This window comes from Brachyistius frenatus, unplaced genomic scaffold (assembly GCF_029030835.1).
Source record: "Brachyistius frenatus isolate BFR_SWC_R1_liver_20210118 unplaced genomic scaffold, ASM2903083v1 Contig_36, whole genome shotgun sequence".
In the NCBI taxonomy this organism is placed as follows: domain Eukaryota; kingdom Metazoa; phylum Chordata; class Actinopteri; family Embiotocidae; genus Brachyistius; species Brachyistius frenatus.
Window position 1 is genome coordinate 1,803,486 of NW_027210635.1, and position 22,903 is coordinate 1,826,388.

Below are 22,903 nucleotides of genomic sequence, written 5' to 3' on the forward strand. Positions count from 1 at the left end.
TGGTGCGATGTCCTGTCTGTCACGTCTCCCCGCCAATGAAAAGCCTGAGCGAGGCGACGGAGTACAGTGAAGGCTACAAAACGTGCTCGCAGCACAGTGAAGGATTTGGACCCGAGAGAAAAAAGAAGGACTGACGACTCCGGACGTGCTGTAGCGGACAAGCTGAAAGGGCCCGCCTAAAATCATTTACTAACACAGGTATTTATTTCATTTAGAGCCTATTTCGTGGCCAGGCATTGCTCGAGGCTTTTCCCCTCTCCTCTAAAGAGAGAGTTAAACGTTAAAATGTGCCGCCAATTGTTTAATGTGGGAATTTACAGCTGATATATACACGCACACACACACACACGCACGCACACACACACATATCTGTCCAAACTATTTGTGTATTTTGAATATACGCACATCCTGCGACAGAGCAGGCCGGCTGAAGTGGTGAGGTAATTCGTTTATCCACCTTACAGATTTGGTCTCAACAAACCGCTGTTCAACATGGCAGTAGACGGATGTGGCCTGTTCTGCAAATATATCCTCCTCATTTTCAACATCATCTTCGCGGTAAGTATGGACAATTACGATACTGCGTAGTTTGGGAGGACGGGGGGACGGACGGAAGGGGAATAAGGGAGGAAGACACACCACGTCTTTCCCATTTAAACGTAAGATGAAGAGGGGGGTGGGAAAAAAAAAAAAAAAAAGAAGTGTTTTTGCCTCGACATTTAGTCTCATGGTTTCGTTTTTGGAGAATACCAGGTGCCGTTAGTTTAATTTCTGGGTGAACAATACCAGTCAGTGCAGTAAGTTCTGATCCACAAATCTGTTTTCAGACTTTGTATCTCATCTTTGATTTTTGGTGAGATATTGGATCATTTGAACATTTATTGAAATGTGAGAAGTTTGGAGGGGGAAAAAAATAATAATAATACTGCACTGTTAATGCCTTATAGACATCTGAAATGTGACCCCGACTACACACTGATTTTTGTAAGATGTCAGAAGACGAACAGGTTGGAAAGCACCAGTTTAATTTTTAACAATGTGTTGTGTTTTAGAAGCTTCTAATTGTATTTATTGTCTCAACTTTTCGTCTTTAAAGTAACTAAAGCTGTCAAATAAATGTAGTGGTGTACAAAATACAATACTTCCCTCTGCGATGTAGTGGAGTGGAATTACAAAGTTTAAACAAATGGAAATATTTAAGAAAAGCACATTCATATTGTCCACTACCTGAGTAAATGTTAAAAAAAAAAAGAAGTTACTTCCCACCAGTGAATCAACGTGACTGTTAAACATTTCACATGTATTGTCTACAAAAAACAGCCAACAGTGTATTTTCTATTTTTGTCTTGAATTATTCTATCTGTCCAACAGCTGGTTTCATGCTGCTGTGTGTGGTTTTTTGGGTTTTTTTTTTTCTGGTCTGGCATGTAGCAAGAGCAACAGGCCACCTTGTATTTAAGTTTAACACAGTTCCCTAAATCTTGAAAATATCACGCCTGAGTCAACCACCTGCAAGACTTCACAGTTTCAATAACTGACAGTGTGAAACTGTTGTTGAACAGCACTTTTGATGTGGTGTCACTTCCTGTGTGCAGGTGGTGGGATTTGCCTTTCTAGGACTTGGTCTGTGGTTGAGATTCAGCGATAACACCAGAGGAATCTTTGAAATCAGCGACCTCAACTCGAGTGCTTTTGTTATAGGTGGGTGCACGTATTTACAAAGTTGTGTTATTTATTTAAATACAAAAATCGTGAAAATAGGTGTCGCTTCCCATACATATTTAATGACAGATCTTTCATTCATCAGGCGTGACTGTACTGATAACTCTCGGCTCAGTGATGCTGATCGTGGTGGCGTTTGGAGACTACGGGGCGTGCAATGAGAAAAGTTGTGCTCTGCAAGTGGTGAGACTTTTCTTTTTTTCTTTTTTTTTTTTTGAACAGTAACTTTCCTCTGAGGTAGGGCTGCAGACAAGTTGTTTCCTGACGGATATAGTCTGCCTTAAACAATGGACACACTCTTATGAAAATAAACCTCCTGTTTATGTAAAACCATATGAGGGAGCTTCATGTTGAGCTCTGTCGTGGCTAATGTTTAGTTTCATTTATTAAAGTGATAAAAAAAAATTAAAAAAAGAATGACACAGGAAACAGCAAATGTGACAAACTACCACTTATTTCAGGATGTTTTAAATCATCACTGATACAGTCCACTAGTGATCTCCCAGGGCAACAAGGCAGTCATTTTAACATTATCTTTCTGCATTATTAGTGCTGTACTTGCAATGTCAAGCAACTTACAAAAGTTGGCCATGAGCCAGATTTCTAAAGTGTTCTTACAAGAGGTGGCATCACTTAATAAATAAACCACTGCTGTCCTCACTCTGCCTGTTCATGAAGTAAAACGTTAGACAATCAAAGATTTATTCGTAAACTTGTAAGACTGAAATATCTTGCAGTGATTAAAAGTCAAGGTGACATTGTTTAATTAAACAGTCCTGCGGTGTTTCGCAGCAGCTCGTGGGTGAAATATTAACGCAGACAGAACAGTGTATGAATCATTTTAAAACCAAGAAACAAGGAAAATGAAAAGCTGCAAACATACTTATTTGAGTGTGAATCTTAGATTTGTCACGCAGAAGAGACACTAGTTCACATGCACCTTTAAACACACAAGCACACACAAACTTTTCATCCCTTTAAGGTCTGACTAACAAACAGGCAGCAGCATAATGAAATAACTTTGTGTATGAGAATGTTATTATTCAACATTAAAGGATGAAAACTATCCTCTCATGAACCTCACACAACTTTCACAGGTTGACATGAACATGGGCATTTAAGAACTTGGTCACAGCAAGTAATGAGGGAAGGGAAACTACCTGACATCCCCACCACGATTATGTGCGCGCACAAGAGATATAGCTGTAAAGATCCTCAGTCATTCAGATCATGGCCTGTTTAAGTATTATCCAAAGCCCCACTCAGACCCATCGTCAGTAGCATCAACGTGCTTGCCTACAACATTGCCAAAAATCAAAGCTAAGAATAAAACTGATGAAACTACGGGATCTTACGATATCGCATCTCTCTTCACTCGGTCTCACAGATACGTCTCTGCTGGACCGCAGCCTGACTACCAACTGTTTGTTTCATATACAGCGAGGGTTTCTACAGACAGAAGCACGGCTCAGCTATGGGCTCACCGGTGTCTCCAATAGTGGACGATCTCCGTATGAAAGACTAGAAAGCAGGGCCCTGATCTCTTTCACAGGAACTCCTCCCAGCCACTGGTTTATGTACGTTAAAGACACCAGCGCCGAGATCAAAACACAGAAAATCGAAGCCTTCACGGAGCACATCAAAGCAGTGGACAGCAACATCAAGTTCACCCTTGAGGATGTCAGAGGAAATAGTCTAGTTGTCTTTGACTGTGCGATGGACAATGAAGGTGATAGAAGCATCAACATGGAAGTACGCAGACAAGCCCCAAACACAAATCAATATTTCCTCTGATCCTCACCACCCACTGCAGTACAAGCTGGGGGTTATCAAAACTACACCACAGAGGGAAAGGAGGAGGAAAAAAAAAAACCCATCAGTGAAGCACTTAAAACATGTGGTTACCCAAACTGGGCTTTCACCAAAACCTAGTAAAGATACAGGACAGACAGAGAGGAAAACCACAATAAATGGAACAACTTTGTTATTCCAGAAGCATAAAACACCCAGACATAAGCAGAGTAATGTAGTGTACGCACCTGAATGCGGCAATGGCTGCCCGGACTTGTATATTAGGGAAACAAAACAACCACTTAAAAAGCATATGGCACAACACGGCAGAGCCAACTCCTCAGGTCAGGACTCAGCAGTCCACCCACATCTGAAGGACAAGGGACACTCATTTAAGGACAGCAGTGTACACATGGTGACCAGGGAAGACCAAAGGTTTGAAAGAAGCCTTTTATGTTAAACTGGAAGGACCATCTTAACATCGATGACACCACTTATCATCCATTTACAAAGCAGTCCTAAGATCCCTCCCCAGGAAGCTGAACATCAATTTAGACTCGCACGATGGCTGGGTGGGTCAACTACTCACATGTTACCTCGGCAACTCTCAAGAGTGTTCACGGACCCACAAGAGGTTAAAACGCTGGGACACTCCACCTGCGAGAACTGAAGAAGCCTTGACTTCTAGCGGCATCAAAACGGTCTCAGTTTCATGTTGAGAAACCCCCACACAACACACCGGGAGGAGATGAATGGATGCGAGGGAGGAATGGGGAATGTAAGGAGATCCTTTAGTTCCATATAACTCTGCCTCGGGTGAAATCTCTGAATCTTTGGGATTCTGCACTTTTGACCATCATCTTTATTTGGCACCCAGCTGCATCTTGCTGTCATTCAGCGTACTATCTGCATTTTTCTCCCTCAAAACTCTGAAATTGATTCTCTAATTATTTCCAGATAAATGGCATTTTCCCATTTTTGATGTCATAGACCAGTCTGTGTTCTTGTGGCGAAGTTGAGAGGCATTCCTTAAGCGTTACATAGTACAAAGGACTGAGAGGGCTTTTTGTGCTGTGGGAACAAACCAGCTACAACACAGTGTAACTGGAAACACAACAATATTGAGACTTCAGCACTGCAGGCTGTCAGAAGAGCAAAACAAAACTGTCATGACTCGTATTAACAGAGATTACATTACATTTGACCTTTTAAGGTAGACACAAACTTTGATAGCTCATTGAGGTGTAAGTATTTAGTTTTAAAATACATGAAATGTCCTCTTGTATGTAAATGCAGTGGCGCAATACTAAGTGTGCTTCCTCTATCCTTATTCTAATGCACTTGCACAACACATGACGAAATTGGCAGAACAGGTGCTGTTTGTTTCCTTCCTGTTCCTGTGTGAACAACCACTTATATTAAAGCATTAAAAGGTAATTGGTCTCTTCCTGTCCCTCCAGTTCTGCGGTCTTCTGGCCTTCCTGGCTACGATTGAAATCATCTGTGGAGTGCTGGCTTATTCCAGGAGTGATGAGGTGAGGCCAAACTGAAAAGAAGGGGAGGAACAGCAAAATGGGATGAAAAACAATTCAAATGTATAGATATCTCTAACCAATGATTATATGTTTTTAATTTTCCTTTTTAAGGTCGGACTGAGAATCGCAGAGTTCTACACTAGCATGTACACTCTGTATGTGGGCAGTGGAGACCCAGCCATCGCTGTCACTCTCACATTCATCCACACCACGGTGAGCACAAACTAAAGGCACAGTTTGACTCAACTGTTTTTACTTAAGAGTTGTGTGTCTTGTTTATTTAGTGTTCTTTTTGACTTTTCAAAGTCATTATCGTAAAATTATATTTTGTTGTAATTCTATAATTCGATTTTTTTTTTTTTTTTTTTTAAATGTCATTGAACCGTGCCCCTTTCGCACAGAATTTTTTTTCCCTGACCCTTTATTATGTCGGTCATTTTTTTTACAGACACTTATTGACTCAAAACTGTAAACAAGCTTTTTGCTGAGTAATAACTCAGAACCTCTCATTTAACTTGTTACAAGTCTGTGCAGCCTTGATAAGGTATTTAAAGGACACGCCAGTTTTACTCTCTGGAATAGATTTTATATTTACAACAGCAGCTAAGTTAGTTGATTTCAACTTTCTTGTTGCTCGAGCCAACATTTAGCTAACTGGCTAAATCTGGTTGCCGTTGTTGAGCCAGATTCAGAGAGGCGTGTTCGTGAGACTGGCTGTCAGGGGAAAGCAGCATCACTGTCAGGAAAAACAATGCCATGAAACAGAAAGTGTTATCACAGTATAAAAAGCCGCATTAAATAAAGTTGTTACTGAGACGGAATGCCATTATAAAATAAGAACGTTTTTTTTAAAAGGAAATCTATTCAATAAAAAAAAAAAAAAAGTTGTTGTTAAACTCTTTGGCATTTATTTAGTATTGAACACTGATATATCGATGAGGCTTCCTTGTGTGTTTCTAATCTCCCTCCTCTGCCTGCTCCGTAGCTTCACTGCTGTGGAGTGACCGGCATCTCGCTGATTGAGATCGCTAAAAAGACCTGTCCCAAACCAGATGGTTTCATGGAGAAGATCATTATGCCTGTAAGTCGGTGCCAAGAAGTGAAGCTGTCTTAATGACGCCGGCAGCGGTACTGTGTGTGTGATGAATAGCAGGGTTTGACTCGTATACGAGTGGTCGTCATGAGTTCACTCCGCTCCTACGACTGCAAATGTTGACTGTATTATTTTGTAAACTCCGGGTTAACTCCAGTATACCGTGTGCTCACAGTCTCTTCTGTCTCCCTAAAGTCCTGTCCTGGGATCATCACAAACATCTTTGACAGCAAAGCACCACTGGTGTTGGGCATCTTCCTTGGAACTGGAGCTCTTTTGGTAAGCTAATGCTGCACATTTCTATACTCAAACACAATAGATAAAGTTTTGCCTGAAGAATGAAACGGGTTTTTTTTGCATTTTAAAATATTCCTCTGCCTTTTGTATTTGGAATCACACGCTGACTTTAAGCCAAAAACTGGCCCATTCCCTCAGAACGCACCTCAGTTCATCATAGTGGTGAATTAACACCACAAATTAAGGATGGAGACAAATCCTACATACTAATGGATCCTTATTTTTCATTTTGCATCCTAAAATCCAATTCGGTGTTTTTAGATTGAAATAATTAGCACAAAGTCTAATTATCAGTCTAAACATAAAACTGAGGGTACAGACTGACTGATCTGGGGACAGCAGAGGCAATAACTGGCATTATATAGCCTATTGATAAGCTTACGTTTGTCTTTTCCTACGGTCATGAATAAGTTAAAGTCTGAGCTCTAATAAGTCTGCAACCCTCTGTCTCTCCTGATCAATGCTCCTCCCTCCTGCCTTACTTTAACATTGTTTTTCTTGTTTTTCATCCTCCCCATCATTGCTCCCCAAAGATCATAGCTCTCATTTGCAGCGCCATCCTCAATAAACAGATCGGTGTGTCCGCCTCATCGCCTCAGTACATTATCCTGACTCACTCCACTACTGCCGTGGCTGGCCTTCCGCCACTTCAGCACGAGTGTGTCTCCACCTCCTTCCCTGACCAGGAGCCAGTCGTCTTCACCCCTCTCACAGTGGCCAACATCCCCGTGGCTCAGGCTTAGTGCGCTCTCTGCAGTGTTCACGCTCACCGTTGTGCCGTCTTGATTCTGCTCCACTTTGCTCTGGCATAGGAGATAACCAATTCAAAGAATTTCTCTGTGTGATCGCTGCAGTGGGCTGAAGGCACCCTTTAAAGGAAAAATCCACCCCAAAACACCTAAAAATGTTCTAACGACATCGCTTTAACTGCTGAAACTGTTTGGTCATTGGTGTATTTTTCTATTTCCCACCAATAATTCGCCTAATGCGTTTTTTCAATCACAGCCAAAGTGGGTGAATTAACAGCAGTCACCCTTTAAATCGAAGGGCTCCTATTGAGCTGATACTTTTTCTTACACTTTTAACAATCATGCAACAATCCCTTTACTTTAAGCTGGAAATGATTTTCCTTTATTGTTCTGATGATCACCCCATCCGCCCCAAAAACTCATTACAGCCTTTTCTTTTCCTTTGGTATCTGCAACTTGAAATCAACAGTTACAACACCAACACGGTTGGATTTGTCCTTTAAGTGCCTACTTATCCCTCACAGAAAATTGCACCCGTTTCAGTTTCACACCAGCTCTTTTCTTTTCCTTTCCTGTGGCTGCGCATTGATCGATAGCAGGGGCTGGGACGAGTGGCTAACTCGTTTCTGTGGCTTGTTTAGTAATCCTGGGAGGCGATAAGGATGCAGGTTGTTCTCTGCACAGCTCTTTGTTCCATCCATCCTCTTTACTTCCCCTCCTCCTTCTGTGTCTGCATGACAGATTACTGCCCTGGTCTGCACCATTATCCTCCTGAAACAGATCAAGAAAGGCCATCAGGAGACCACGGCGTACTATTCGTCTGTGTACTAAGGAGAGGAGGAATGGGGCTTTCCAACCCTTCCCCTCCTCATCAACAAGACCATCGCTGGAGACTCAACCAGATCTTCCTCTGTGTATGACCTATTGATTACAGTTTTGGAACCATCACCGTGGTAAAATGCATATTTACATCCGATAACATTGCATCTTGACTTCTTGAGAAAATGAGGAAACAAATACAGGCTCCGTTAGCCTGACGGGCCTCTAAATTATACATTACGTAATCTGAGAATGACGACATTTACTAACATTGATCTGGCAACTTCCACATGTCTGTTTCACATTATATTCTTTATAATAAAATAGTGTTCTGTAGCATTACGACAGCAGCTTTTTTTTCTTTTTCTTTTTGTCTGTTGCTACTCTCTGGGCGAATGGCAAATATTGCTGATTAAAAAGGTAAAAGGGATCATTTTCTTTGAAATTCATAAACTCTTTCGTAAGCTTTTAACATAGGTGAGGTCCATTTCCTACTGTTTTTATTACTTTCTTGTTGTTCTATACTCAAAAGGTATGATGTTATGTTGGTACACTGGATTCATTTTTTGCCATAATTTTGTAACACGCGTATTCCATTTAATTTCTTTTATTTATGATGTGTGTCCAGAGGGCCACAGGGTTGGCCAGAAAATAAAGTTGAGGACCCTCTTGAGAAAAATAGTCTTCAGGCTTTTCCCCGGTCATTATGCTACACTTTAGGCCGTTGCACTGATTGTAGAAACATTTGAAAAGCTTTCGAGCAGTAAACCATTAAGTGCTGCCTTTCTGCAATCGCTGGTTTTATACTGAGGAGAAAAAAAAACTATTGCCATTAAACTAAAGTGAAACCATTCATTCCTTCAGTTTCCCGTTCCATTAAAAGTTTCTGTGACCAAATAAACGTACATCGTGTGTCCCGTTGAGAAAGCAAACAACTGAATGCCTTGAATTTCTTGTGTGTTGCTTGTTTTCCATGTCTACTCCGTAGTACTATTGCTTTGCACTATATTGTTAAGTTCACCATTTTAGAACTAACTATTCTTTAGAAGGTTGTACCTGTGTATTATTTCCATAAAATGACAAAAACAAGTTGCAGTTGTGTGGAAGTGTCTTTATTTCATTGCTCACACATCAGTGTTTGGACCTGCGAGGGAAAAATAAGTTATTGTAGTGATGTACGAGTCCTCCAGACTGCGAGGCCAAACCTCGTAAATCAAACCTTTTCCCACAGGTTGTCATCTTTTCACCATTTCAGTTTTCTTAAGACTTGGTTGTGTTGAACTTTTGCTGTATTGTAGCAGTTGGAAGTTTTTTTTTTTTTTTAAATATCATGACTTTATTTCAGAAAAGTATCACTCCACAACATAGTGTACTGAAAGAAGTTTATCTGCACTGAAAAAGATGAATTGTTGGTTGTGGCTGTTTGTAGTGTTTATATACGTTCACCAAGCACTTCATCATGAACAGCTGTACATTTGCTTATTCATGCAATTACACACTCATCCAATCGTGTGTCAGAGGTTCAGTGCATGAAATCACGCAGATGCAGGTCTGTGGCTCCTGAAAGTTCACGTTAAACATAATGGGGACAAATGTGATGTTAGCGACTGACTGATCGATGCCAGACGGGTTGGTTCGAGTACAAAAAGTCATATGAACCTAGTTTCAGGAACATGACCATGCTTTTCACTGAATCCAGTGGAAAAGCATTGGGATGTGGTAGAACAGAGTTGCAGCAGCATGAATGTGCAAGTGACCAGAAATAACCGGGTGCAACCATTTTGACTGAGGCCAGACTCAAAAGAACGTTGTCAAAATCTTGTAAAACCCTTTGCCAAAGAAGTGAGGCTGTTTTGAGAGCAAATGGGGGCCCAGTTATTATGGCCTTCCTAGTAAAGTGCTCAGTGAGTGTATGCGTGGCTTTTCTGGATCCCACACGTTTGTAAATCATAATGAATATATTTATAAATCCTTTCTCACTTTCTCCTTTATGATGTTACCTTTGAGGCAGCTCACAGTACAGTCGCCACCCGCAGCAGAGCACACTTCTGTCAGGCACAAGAAGTAGATCTGAGTGGGGGGGGGGACGAAGAAAAAAAAAAAAAAACTGTTGAAATGGTTTAACTACATAAATACAGAAATCCTGGAATGTTTTTCATTGGGTGGGAGAGTTGACTTTTCTTTACTGGGCTTGAACTGGAATGCAGAACATTGTCACAAGCACAGCAGTATATTTGTGTGTTTGTAAGTGTGCGTGTTAGGTACCTCTGGGTCCTCCAGGAAAGAGTATCCTCCAGCTCTGTAGTGGGAATTTTCCACGGGAAGAGATAAGAAGCTGGACATTTTAATCTTCCAGATGTGCTGGGAGTGTGGGGAGGAGAGCAGCTGGGAAACACCTTGGCTGGAACAGCTGCGCAACGAATTGACATGAAAAAGATTTCCCGTTTGTGGTTCGAGGCTGCAAGTTTGAACATTCTAAAATACAATAGTGTTCACAAAATAAAATGTCAAATATATAAAGTTTTACGATGTAAACTTCTTTCTAGTGGCTCTAGAGAAAAGGTGATGAGATATATACATCAAAACAGTATGAGCATACAAGTACCCTGTCAATTAAATGGTAACTGGCTGATTAAATTATGGGTAAGATTTCTCTAGAAGAAGGATTCATGCTCGAGAGATCATTTATCTTCACCATATCCTTTTATGAGATTTTTTTTTTTTTTACTCTTGACAGTGTAATTGTTGGTTTATGGGTAAACTACACTACATTTTATACTGACACAGTCAGATTAATGATCATGGTACCTTTAATTCCTGCTGTGACTTGGCTGCATAACATGTAAATTTGATGAAGAAAGAGAAGCCCCTTTGTCTTGGCTATGTTTTTGTGTGATGAATATCTCTCACATTCTCATTGGTCGGTGTCATTAAGCTTAAAACTGATTTCTATGTGAGACGAGGTGAAAAAAAAAAAAAGATATTCTCATGAGGAATCCCAGAAGTAGAATTCAGCTCTATGGCCATTGATTTTCCCATTTTCTCCCTGATATTGTGCAGTATGGTCCTGGAATTAGGCCCAGTGATAGAGGATCCCCAGTCCATTTCATTTTTTCCCAGACTTAATGTTAATACAAACTGCATTGGTGCAAGAAGTAGAACAGGTAGTATGCCGACATGTCTTTATGGTTCCTGCAACTGCATGTGAGAATCACAACCACCTAATACAAAAAGACAAAATCCTACCATCAAAGTTAAGAGCTCAATAGGAGTACAAAATACACTAAATCAACAATGTAACAACAAAGTATTAGCCTGTACAGACATTAGACTCTGCACGTTTAATGGAATAAATTTGTCTCTGAGCTCTGCGACTATAAAGCAGCATTCAGAGGTTAGTTTAATGTAACCACCACAGTCAAGAAGTACATAGGCCTGCAGCATCATCCTACAATACTGCAGCAAAATCAGTCCTTATTTACGTGAGTGCCAAGACAACTTGAAATAGAATCAATGACGCAAGATGAATCATGTTAACTGCATTTTTCAAACCTTATCACCGTATGAACATACCCATCATAAACGAGCATCCAACTGGCGTACGGAGCCTGAGTGTAAGCCAGGCAGGAGTGAACCAGCAGCACCAGGTTGGGCTCTGGGGGGTCCGGCAGGCTCACCTCCACATAAACTACTCTGCCTTGCATGAGGCTGAGAGGCAGGTGAGCCTCAGGGTGGAAGCTGGTGAAGGACGCATCTACAAGCACAAGAACACTGTAACGTTACAAAGTGCCCAGTCTGTTCAGTACAACATACACGGCTAAAGTTCAACTGTAGCTCAGACATCAGCCTGCTGCTTTTGAACACCAGATAAAAATGTCAAGAGGCTCAAGAGCTTTGATGTGGCATTATGGAGAAAAATCACCTGTGGCAATCCTGAGTTGCACAGTGATAGCGGCTGGTGTTGGCTGAATGTGAGGAAGAGGAGGTCGAGCCATCACATGGAAGCTCACTTCACCTGGAGAATCTGGGGAGGAACTACAACCCACCATCAACCTGTAGACAAACACAAGCAGCTGACTGATATGAGACAAAGGGCCATGGATACACATTTAACAACACAGTGGATGCAGAGGACATGAACATCTGAAAGTAAACTAAGCATGTAGTTTAACAGTAAATATTTCTTTTATAAATGTTAATAGTATGTTGTTTCGTGTGTCAGCCTGTATTTCTCACTGGCTCAGCAGGTAGATGTCTCTCTGCTGGTGTTTTGTCAGCTACTGCTGCTTTAAATGATTGCCGTGTTTCTGAGAATTAACTGAAGACAACTGGACTTGTTTTAAGGTTCTTTAAGATGTTTCACCCCTCAAACAACAGGTGTTAATGAACCCATAAAAGGTCCAAAGCCTGGGACTCCTCAGGAGTCAGTTCGACCTGAAGAAGCCTTTCAGATGAAACTTATTAAAGAATCTCAAGCAAGTCCAGCAGCATTTAAATGATACTTCGAAATACTATGCAGGGATGAACGAGAAAATTAACAGACAATTACTGTCGTGGAATGTCCTGACCGAGACATCGACTTTAAGACTGATCTGTCGTTCATTGTCTTTCACCTCCTAATGAACAAAAACAGCCTTTGTGCGTTTTAATTGGGTTTTTAGTAAACTTTTGTAATTAATTAAATTCAGTATTTAGATTTTCTAATTTCCCAATGAACCTGTTAAAGTCTGTAAACCTGCCTGCTGTGTTTCTTATTGTGTTTGGGTTTATGCCTCTAATCACAAAATAAACACATGCTGGAATCAGCTATTATCCGAGCTTTAGATTTGGATATTGCTGGGAGGTGGAGTTAATGTGGTATGCAAATTTTACTCTGTGCAAAACAAAAACTGACACATTTTAGCCGTAAGCCATCAACAGCGTAAAAAATAGTGGACATAAAAAAAACAAAAAACACATGAAACCATTTAGAGACATCCTTTCAGCGGTTTACGAGAGTTGCTGAGAAGCTGTCCCTCATGGACCCCTGTAGAGGATTTTACAAGTATCTGGTCAAGTAATTGCTTCAGCTGCACTGTGAGTGAGAAAATAGAACCGATTTGATCACAAACGGAAATAACGATCCCGAAGCAGTTGGAATAATTTACACTGCACAGAACAAAATGACAGCAAAAGCCACTCACATGATCAAAATGCTTTTAAAACAATTAGAGTGTCTAACGCCTACAACTCCTTTTAACACTGATCAAAGACCTGCCACTGGTATCCAGCAAAGAGAAGGATGATAAAACAAAGTTACTGCTACAAGCTTGTTTGCAATGCAAATATTTAACTTCATAGTCGACTGGAATTTCCCCTGCGAGGATAACAAACCATACTACTGGGATGGTGACATAATACTGTCCTCTGAAATAACATGAATATCGTCCTCTGAAGAGAACACGCATGTAAAAACAAACGCTTCATATTAACATCAATGACATACCTGACAGGAGCATCCTCATGTGCAGAACTGCGGTCATGGTGGGAATGGAAACTTTGGACCTCCAAAAGATGAACTACAGTCTGACCAAACATCTAACAAAGATATGACATTGTTTACATGATTTCAGAAAGAACAAGACCGATGCATGCGTCTCAAGTTAGCTGCAGAAGTGAGGCCAAATCTATAGCATTGTTCTGCTGAGTCACGTTAAAGTGGAATAACCTTCACAAAGCTTTAGCACGGTGGCTGCCTGCCCTTTTTGGAATCTACGTTACGTGATACACATAGAAGTATACCTTACATGTTTGTTTACTCCGCAGCCCTCCAGGGGCACCATGTAGATGTCGAGGTCAGAGGTCAGCCTCCGCAGCGCGCAGGACACATTTCTGTCCTCAGAGGAATGAGCAGGAGGGGCCACAGTGGGCTCTATCAGCGAGTCAGGCACCACAAAGACTAAATACTGCCCCACTGTGCAGACTGTTGGGTCAGAGAGACACATGAAGTCATTCCTGAATGTTGTTTTAATATTTAACACAGGAAGAAAAAACAACAACCTTGAAAGCAACTGTAATCGGTGATCATAAACTGTTGGGCGTCGGCTCATAGCATGAAAGCCTGTAATCCAATTTTCAGGTTTTCTTTATTGTCGATTCATGTGTGTCAGACAAGTGGTGACAGGATTTGTTTTGGGAGAGACTCACCCTTTGGATGGTATGAACAGCAACCCAAAGAGTTACTGCAGTCAACATCTGACACAGGTCCAAGGCCGCAGGGCGAGGCAGAGAGAGTGTATGTGTTGGCCTTGAGGTGATCTGAGAGTACACAAAGAGAGCAGGGATAGTTATAATAGAACGGTTGTATTCAGCAGCAGGAGAGAGGCCGGATGGATTTAATCCAGTAAACCAGGTTTTATGGGTGTCTGGCTACAACCACATACATTAACTTTAGCCTGGCAGGACTTTGTCTGCCCCCTTGTGGTGAAAAAAGTCACAACACTATATGTCCATGTCTGCACCAAAACATTTCAACTCGCTCAAAGAGACACAATTATGAATACATGAGAAAAGGTAAAAGAAAAGAAAAAGAACATAAATTATTAACATAATGAATGAATAAATTTGACCTTTTACCTCTTATTTCATTGTCCAGCTTCTCTTTTGCTTCTTCTCCTCCAGGTTGCCAGAAAGGATTATATAGATGTTGCCGAGTAATGTATTGGGAATACAGGCAATGAAATGGATTGTCCTGGAGATATCCTGCCTCAGCAGCATGAGGAAACCACTCCATCCTGATATGGTCAAAGCCTGAGGGAAGCTCAGATTCAGACTCCGAGGATGCTTTTTCAGACTCCTTGCTGTCTGTAGGATGCAGTTCCTGGTTGTCTGTGGGCGCTTGAAGATGGTAGACGGGGTAGTAATAATAGTAAGGGTGTAGCACTGCATGTTGAGTATCATACACTGATTCTGTGGGTGAGTTCGAGGTTTGATGTTTGTGATAGGATGGCGAGGAAGACGCTTGAAGCAGGGGGTCTGGGGTTTCGGATGGAGTCGGAGACGCGTGGTTGTCTGCACTGAGCCAACCCTCGTATCCATAATACATCTGGTAGTAGTAGTCATAATAAGGGTGGTAGTAGTAGTAGTACTGGTAATAATTAGGGTTGTAGATAAATGCTGGAGTTGGGAGAGAGGGTTGATCGGGAGGAGGAACTTCAACAGGGTCTCGTCCATCGCTTTGAGAAGATTGAGGCTGCAGTGCAGGTGTCTCGGAGGCGGAGCCTCTCTTAAAGTCATCCAGCTCTGGCTTCATGTTATCATCAGACAAAAATGGATGTTTGATCCTTTCTGGTCTGGATGTTTCCACGTTAATAGCTTTATCTGCGTTTGTCTCATCTATGTGGGGACTCACGCCGCGTTCGTCGTGAACAGGAAGTGCTGGTGAATGAGAAAGTGAGCTACTGTCAGACAAATTTGTTTTGGTAGTGACGTCGGGATGAAAAAGAAGCGATATTTTAGCCTCGCCCCGAGCGATAGGTGGCAAGTAATAGAAGTAGTGGTAAGGTAAAGGCTGAGGAGGTCGAGGTGCATGATGGACAGGGGCTTTGTCGGCAAATTTAGGATCTGTTGTTGGGAGGATGTATGGGTGAGAGGTAGACTCAGCCACAGGTGAATTAAGACCCTCAGACTGTTGGATGTTGGGGGGCAACAGTGGAAAATCATGGTTAGGAGAATCAGTTGAAGACAGGTCCTCAGAAGCCTCTGGACCTGGATCATGGTTTTGAGGTGTGCCAGGAAGAGGGATTTTGGGGTGATGGTAGTAATGGTAGTACGGATTGAAATCGTGTCTCGGAGGCTGGAAGTGAGGAGCTTCAACCTGAGCTGCGTAGCCTGTAGGAGTGCCGCTGAGCTTCTGAGAGAGATCTAACACAGGAGTTTCCTGATTTTGCCTTTTAATTTCTTGCTGTTGATCTGGGTACACCTGACTTGAATCCTCCATTTCTCCTCTTGATGACAGAGAACTGCGGATGGTGAAGTGCTCATATGGCTCCCTGAGAGGAGCCCGGTGTGTCCTGTAGTCCCGCTGTGAAGCAAGTGTCGGCTCGGGAGTCAAAGAGAGAGGAGTGGGACGGTTATATGAATCGTGTCCTTTAGAACGAACATAATTGTGGATATAAGTAGGGTGGGGATGGTAAGGTGGAGCCAGGTAGAAAGGTGGGGCCCACGGAAAAGGCTTCAGGGATCCTATAGGGGGTTTTGTTGCCCTCCTGGTTAGATGAGGAGGGCCGTCGACCGCAGGCTGATCGGTAACGGAGAGTTGATCAGGTGGAGACACCGGACAGGCCAGTTTGAAGATATTCTTCCCTATTTGGAGAGAAAGTGTGTATTTTCCATTCTGTAAAAAGACCAGAAGTTTTCTTTGGGAGACTTTATGGAAAATACCACATTCAGTTTTGCAGCACAATGTCAATCAAAGTCCGTCTCATTAACAGTAACTTCTGACATTCACCTTTACTGAGATGCCACACGAAATAAACGGAGCAACGATTACAGTTTCTCCATCTTGTTTGTCCAAAGTGTAGCCACACTGCTCGGCCAACAGCTCCAAAAGGGTCCACTGTCCTCTCACTGTGGTGGGATGGGAAAAAAAAAAAAAAAAACACCAACAACCATCATAGCTTAATTCAAAAGTCTGAAAAAACAGAGAGTTAAGACAATAACGCAAGTGTTTTCTGATGCTAACAGAAGGAAAGGTGAAATTGACCATTTATCTTGTGCTCCTCCGCAGCAGACAGTCCTCGTACTCTGACGGTCATACCGTACGGGGAGCAGCAGAGGGAGGACGGCCCCGCGGCCTCAGGACTGATCCGAGACACTGGACAAGACATCTTGACCGGAGTCCCCCTCCACAGCAGAGGTAACGCGTAGCCGTCATCCTGAATAAAAACATTTTAACAGCACTTTTACTGCCTTCAGCTGACAACATTTAACATCCATTAGAGAAGACGCGTCTACGATTAAGAAACAAGTGTTTATCATTAAAAAAAACATTAAAAACGTGAGTCAACCATTGCTGAAAGTCCCTAACTATATTTTGTCAAGATGACATGAAAGTGAGTCATTCCAGTTAAATCGCATGATTCATCTCCACTCTGTTGAAAAAAACAAAACAGAAGCAGGAAGGCAGGATTGGAAATCAGACAAGGAGGTAAGTTTAGCAGATTTTCCACATATTTGACCCTCAGAAATGTGCAGCGAGCCGAGCCAGCACAGGCTAGTTAAACTTAACTGTGTATTTGCAACGGATATACTGTAGTACATTTCCTGTTTGGATCCCGCACCTCTTGAGTGACATGGCAGGCATCGTACCGAGCCATCAGAATGAGGTCTCTCCACGTGGTCTGAACAGAGTAACCACACTGTGGCGGCAGCAGGGACAGGGGCACCGAGGACTCGTTTGCTGAGGCACGAATAGACACCAATAACAAAACCTTAATTTTACTCTTATGAGGGAAAAAAAAAAGTCATACAAGTTACTTTTATATAAAAGAAAATGATCTGTCAAAAATGGAAAATCTAAGGCTGTTCTGTAGAGTGTATCTCGAAGTTCAAATTCAAGCGCTTGATCACGCATCACGGGTATAAAGCTGGAGTGTTTATATACAGCTAAGGCGTAGCTTCACCTCGGTCCAGCAGTAGTTGTACAGATCGTCTCCTCCTGACAGTTAGGGTCATGGCGTGGTCTCCACACTCCACCACGGGCTGCAGCTTCTGCCAGCTCTCCGCTGAGCTGCCGACCCTCACCTGGTCTGGTAAACAAAAACAAAGCACCTCAGAGAGTACAGTGTTAGTGTAGGAATTTTAGTGGAACATAAAGCAGTAGTTGCCGCTCTCAGTGGAGGAATCATCGACTGAAACTTCAGACTGAAAGGAAAAAAAAACAACATACTGAGCACTCCCAGCATACTGAGGTTGGTCTTTGATGTAGTTCACTGGTGAATATTAAAATCACACAACAGAAGTGGAAAAACACGAGTGTTTTGATAAAAACCACTTTCCCAACTCACACCATAATGTCAAACCATCATGTATATCGTAAAAAGTGAATTTATAGGAGCTGAAATTATTAGTCTATTAGTTAATCAACAAAAAATGTATTGCAAACTCGTTTTTTATGAGCGATTGATTAGTTTGAGACATTTTAAATGAAAAAAAAAAATCCTAATATTCTGTGATTCCAGTTTTTCAAATACGAATATTTTCTGGTCTCTTCAGCCTTACATGAAAATAAATCTAATATATTTTGGTTAATAGCTGGTCAGGACAAAACATAACATTTAAGACTGTGTGTTGGGCTTTGGGAAACATTGGTCAACCATATTCAGACATTTCAAATACCAAACATCTGATCGATTGATCAAAAATAATTGGCAGATTAATCAATAATGGAAAATGACAGTTAGTTGCAGCTCTAAAATGGTAAAGGAAAGGCCATCTTTCAGCTGGAAGATACACAGGCGATTTGAGAGCGCATTTTCTTCATCTTTCTTCACTTCTGCAAAATGCCAACTTGTTGCATTGAACTATGCAGGTAGCTTTATAGTTCCAGTTACAATCTAGATGCAGAAAGTCGTGTCAAATATGCTCTCAACTAGCGAGTCAGTAGATGTGGTGACTTACCTGGTGGAGCAGCGGAGTCCGCTTGGTCGTTTGGGTCGAGCTGACCGGTGACGTAAAAGTTGTCCCGGACGACATGTTGAATTTGTCCTTTGCTACAGTTTCCGATGGGAGGGTTGTGTGCGGAATGAAGCCACTCCCGCACGGTCTGCCGCGGGTCGTAACGGCGTGTCAAACCTACGTCACTGGAAGAAGAAGAAGAAGAAGAAGAAGAAGAAGAAGAAGATCTCGTTCCGCCTCCGAGTCCCTGTTCAGGCCTTCCTCCGGAGGTGTTGGTCGTTGCGCCGTCCCAATTTCGGACGTCCTCAGAGTACGTCTGGTCCGCGGACTCCCGTCCTCCTCCGCGCCCTGAATCGAGGTGCAGCCGCCCTGCGACCTGCCGGCCGGAGGGACGGCTTGAACCGCCGGTCTGCTCGTTGTTGTGCAGAGTCGAGAGTGAGTGTGGCTCCAATGTGGACTCGCACCAGCCCGCTGTTATTAATAAAGTTATTATTGTGACGGTGTCGACGAACAGAGCGCCGACACGGTGTCCTTTGTGTTTCAAATGCATCGCCAATACGAGTTTCTGTCTGTGCACCGAAACACGGGGACAGAGTGAAGAGCTGCACTAGTTTAGTAGACTTCCTGCCAACACACCTGTTCACTAATTAGGCACTAATTCGGCTTAATTATCCAAGTAGCACATGCGCAGTAGGATGCAGTTGTTATTGCAACTGTTGCAAAATGTTCCAACTTTAAATTTACAGTTTTGGCACACTGATGATGATGATAACAATAATAACAATAGGCACGTTTTTGCTTTTTCCCTGGCCATATTAAAACCCAAAATGTAGTATCTTTTTTGTTCTCATATGATGAAGGTGAAATGCCCAAATAGCTATGTTAAAGAAATGCTATTACATCAAATGAGGATATATTTCACACATATCTCAGCGTGTGTTGTGTTATATGGTTCACGAATGAACAAATATATGTACATATGTTTGCCAGTAGTACTGTGTATAAAATACTGGCAACACCAATCCCAAATATAGAGCACATACATATCCATATTTTCACATAAGATCTAAGGCAGAAGTATTGCATCATTTTTTTTTGTTGTTAAAGAGGGTGTTGGTCCTCCTCTTCCTCCAAGGGCAAGTGAACAAATCAGTAGGTGTAAGGAAAGACTACTACACCTATTACAAATCCTGAAGACAAATTAACTTCTCTGTCCACTAGAGGGCAGCACTGCATTGAACTAAGTCTGTCTATCTGTCTGTCTATCTATCTATCTATCTATCTATCTATCTATCTATCTATCTATCTATCTATCTATCTATCTATCTATCTATCTATCTATCTATCTATCTATCTATCTATCTATCTATCTATCTATCTATCTATCTATCTATCTATCTATCTATCTATCTATCTATCTATCTATCTATCTATCTATCTATCTATCTATCTATCTATCTATCTATCTATCTATCAAATAGGCCTTGTTTAATTGCTATGGCGAATTCTTCTTAGACAGATATCTGGGCACATATTTGCCCAAATACATACAGTATTTGTCTCTGCTCTTCATGTCATCACTGACATTCAGGTAATTTGACCTTTTAGTTTTTTTTTTTAAATAGATTTTAAAATGAGTTTTCTGTTGCCAGTGTTTTTCCAATTGGCATCTGCTCTGAACATATTCATCTAATATCTGTTTACTAAACTACTGAGACTCCATCTATTCCAGAAAAAAAAAAAAATTGTCTGTGAACTGCTGCACATAACCAAAGAGCAGAGAATCAAGATCACCGCCGGGTTTGCCACTAACTCTACCATCTGATGGTTAGCGACTCTGCCAAGCTCTTATCAGTCATGTCGCCACATTGTGGTCAAGGTGTTATCAGCTGAGGCCAGACTGGTCATTTAATCATAGTGTTACAGTGGAAGTCCGAAGGGTTGTCTTTCCACCGCTACCGCTGGTTCAGAAGAATATGGTGAAGAACCAGATGAACCTCCACAGTTCATCAAGAGGATCCAAAGTGTGTGTGTGTGTGTGTGTGTGTGTGTGTGTGTGTGTGTGTGTGTGTGTGTGTGTGTGTGTGTGTGTGTGTGTGTGTGTGTGTGTGTGTGTGTGTGTGTGTGTGTGTGTAGAGGAGTGGGGGCGGGGAGGGGTGATCATTTGATGATGGGCGAGGCGGTTGGATGACTCATACTTGGAGTTGCCTAGCTACAGTCAGGAGTTGTTTTCTTTAGACTGAGAGAGAGTACAGTGTGCATGCCTGGATTTCATTGAGAGAGCAAGGCTTTGTGTGGGCGGCATAAATGCAGGGGTGGCACTGAGCAGGAAACAGGAGGAGCAGAAATCTTCCCAAAGAAGAGAAGAAATCACGTGAAGACAAACTGGAGTTAAATGTAGTAATACAAGTAAGGAGGGAAAAAAAAAAAAAAAAAAAAAGAGCGAGGTCTACTAAAAGAGCGCCCAGGGTGAGGAAGTGAATCAAGAATGAAAACCCCTGGCCAGTAACCATGGAAACAACTTGGCTCGGCTAAATATGAGGAATTCTTTCTTTATTGAATGTAAACGGTGGCACCGCAACTCACACACACACACACACGCACGCACGCACACACACACACACACACACACACACACACACACACACACACACACACACACACACACACACACACACACACACACACACACACACACACACACACACACACACACACACACACACACACACAATGTCCACCCCACTGAAACTTGTGCTGTAGCCTTCAAAAGTGCAGTGACTCATATCTACTGTGCAAAATGTCCACCACGTCTGCTTCATAATAGACTACTAAATCTGCTCTTGTCAGATTTTCATTCATACCACAGGCAGGTAGCCAACAGGACACACACAGATAATTAGAGGGAAACTCTCTTAGGTACGTGTTAATTGTATTGCTTGATGTCTTAGTTTCATTTTAATTGACCCTTGACTCGCCTACATGGTTCTTCTCTTCTCGATGTAAAAAACAAATAAAATAGAACATTATTTACAAAGTGAATAAAGAATAGAACAATGTTCAATAATTATAAATAGAAATTAAAACCCGACGTGCAGCCGCATTATTACCGCTGGCAGTTTTAATTTATTTCTCCATCTCATTCCTTATTCTTCTGGGTTAGGGTTGGCGTTAGCGAATAACTTTTAATTCCAAACATGTTAAGAGTGCACAGACTAAATTTCAAGTCGGGTCCGACAAAACCTGCAGGAGTTCGTTAAAGTACAACATGTGCGAATCGCCAAAAATGGCGTGCTACATTCAAAACGGCGGACTTCCTGTTGAGTTGACGTCATGATGCGTTGGAGCTTTTTTGTACGTCTCGGGGTGATACACGTGTCCACCGAATTTCGTGCATGTGGCTGAACGCAGCCGCTGGGGCGTCCGTTTAGGGGGCGCTAGTGAGCCATTTGGCCACGCCCACTTACAAAACCATACTACAATGTACAAAATACAACCATTTTCGCGAGGTGCGACGCGTGTGCCGAGTTTTCGAGAATGATAAAGCCGCCAAATAGGCAATTTATTTCTGAGGAGAATAATAATAATTCCTTGAAAAACAATAGGGCTTTGGCACCACCAAATATCGAGCCCTGTAGGACACTATTTGAAAAATAATCAGTATTTGGAACATCAGTTATGAGAAAAAAAAAACTGTGGGTCATAAATTAAAAGAACTGAACATGTACTTTTTTCCTACCAAACAACCAGTGTTGCTGTGCTGCTCGTATTTTTTTTTTTTTTTTTTACAAATGTACAGCTTCTCGAACATAAATGTCTAAACTCGAGCAGAAGGCCAGAGCATTCACACATATATATATTTAAATATATATATATATATATAGTGGAAAATGAAAGTGATAATCATCTCACTCCTAAAACACAGAGATAACAAGTGGGAATGGAAACTGTGCGTGTGATTTTTCGTGAGTGTCGGTTGCGATGTGTCACTCCCTCAGAGATTGATGGGTATTCAGTATGTCAGTACAACATGTGTGTGTTTGTTTGGTCTCCAGAAACTTGGCCTACGTGTCACTACTTTTAGTGACAGATGAGAGTGTGTTGGTAGGCGTGCGTTCACAAGTGTAACTATGTGAGTGTGTCGCTGCTTGACTGACATGCCTGTGCATAAGTTTATCATCAAAACCCGCCTGGCAACACTGGGGAGGGGGATGGGGCGGGGAGGGGGGGGGGATCAGGGG

General features: G+C 42.0%; 2 protein-coding genes across 2 annotated transcripts; one reads left to right on the forward strand and one right to left on the reverse strand.

The window, feature by feature from the left end:
• The first annotated feature begins 89 nt into the window (after window positions 1-89).
• Window positions 90-8,021, forward strand: LOC138622452 (CD9 antigen). The gene is made up of 9 exons (XM_069701268.1): window positions 90-198; window positions 465-558; window positions 1,596-1,701; window positions 1,808-1,905; window positions 4,974-5,048; window positions 5,160-5,261; window positions 6,034-6,129; window positions 6,337-6,420; window positions 6,972-8,021. Exons 2-9 carry the CDS (start codon window positions 493-495, stop codon window positions 7,179-7,181), a joined length of 837 nt encoding a protein of 278 aa, XP_069557369.1. The 5' UTR covers window positions 90-198; window positions 465-492; the 3' UTR covers window positions 7,182-8,021.
• On the reverse strand, window positions 7,928-19,212 carry LOC138622567 (uncharacterized). The gene is made up of 14 exons (XM_069701456.1): window positions 18,666-19,212; window positions 17,669-17,794; window positions 17,327-17,445; window positions 16,750-16,921; window positions 16,495-16,613; window positions 14,622-16,380; window positions 14,193-14,303; window positions 13,793-13,968; window positions 13,492-13,583; window positions 11,929-12,059; window positions 11,580-11,760; window positions 10,272-10,416; window positions 10,007-10,076; window positions 7,928-7,958 (listed from the first exon to the last, which is right to left on the reverse strand). The coding sequence occupies exons 1-14, from the start codon at window positions 19,210-19,212 to the stop codon at window positions 7,951-7,953; spliced, it is 3,756 nt and encodes a 1,251-aa protein (XP_069557557.1). The 3' UTR covers window positions 7,928-7,950.
• Window positions 19,213-22,903: the final 3,691 nt, after the last annotated feature.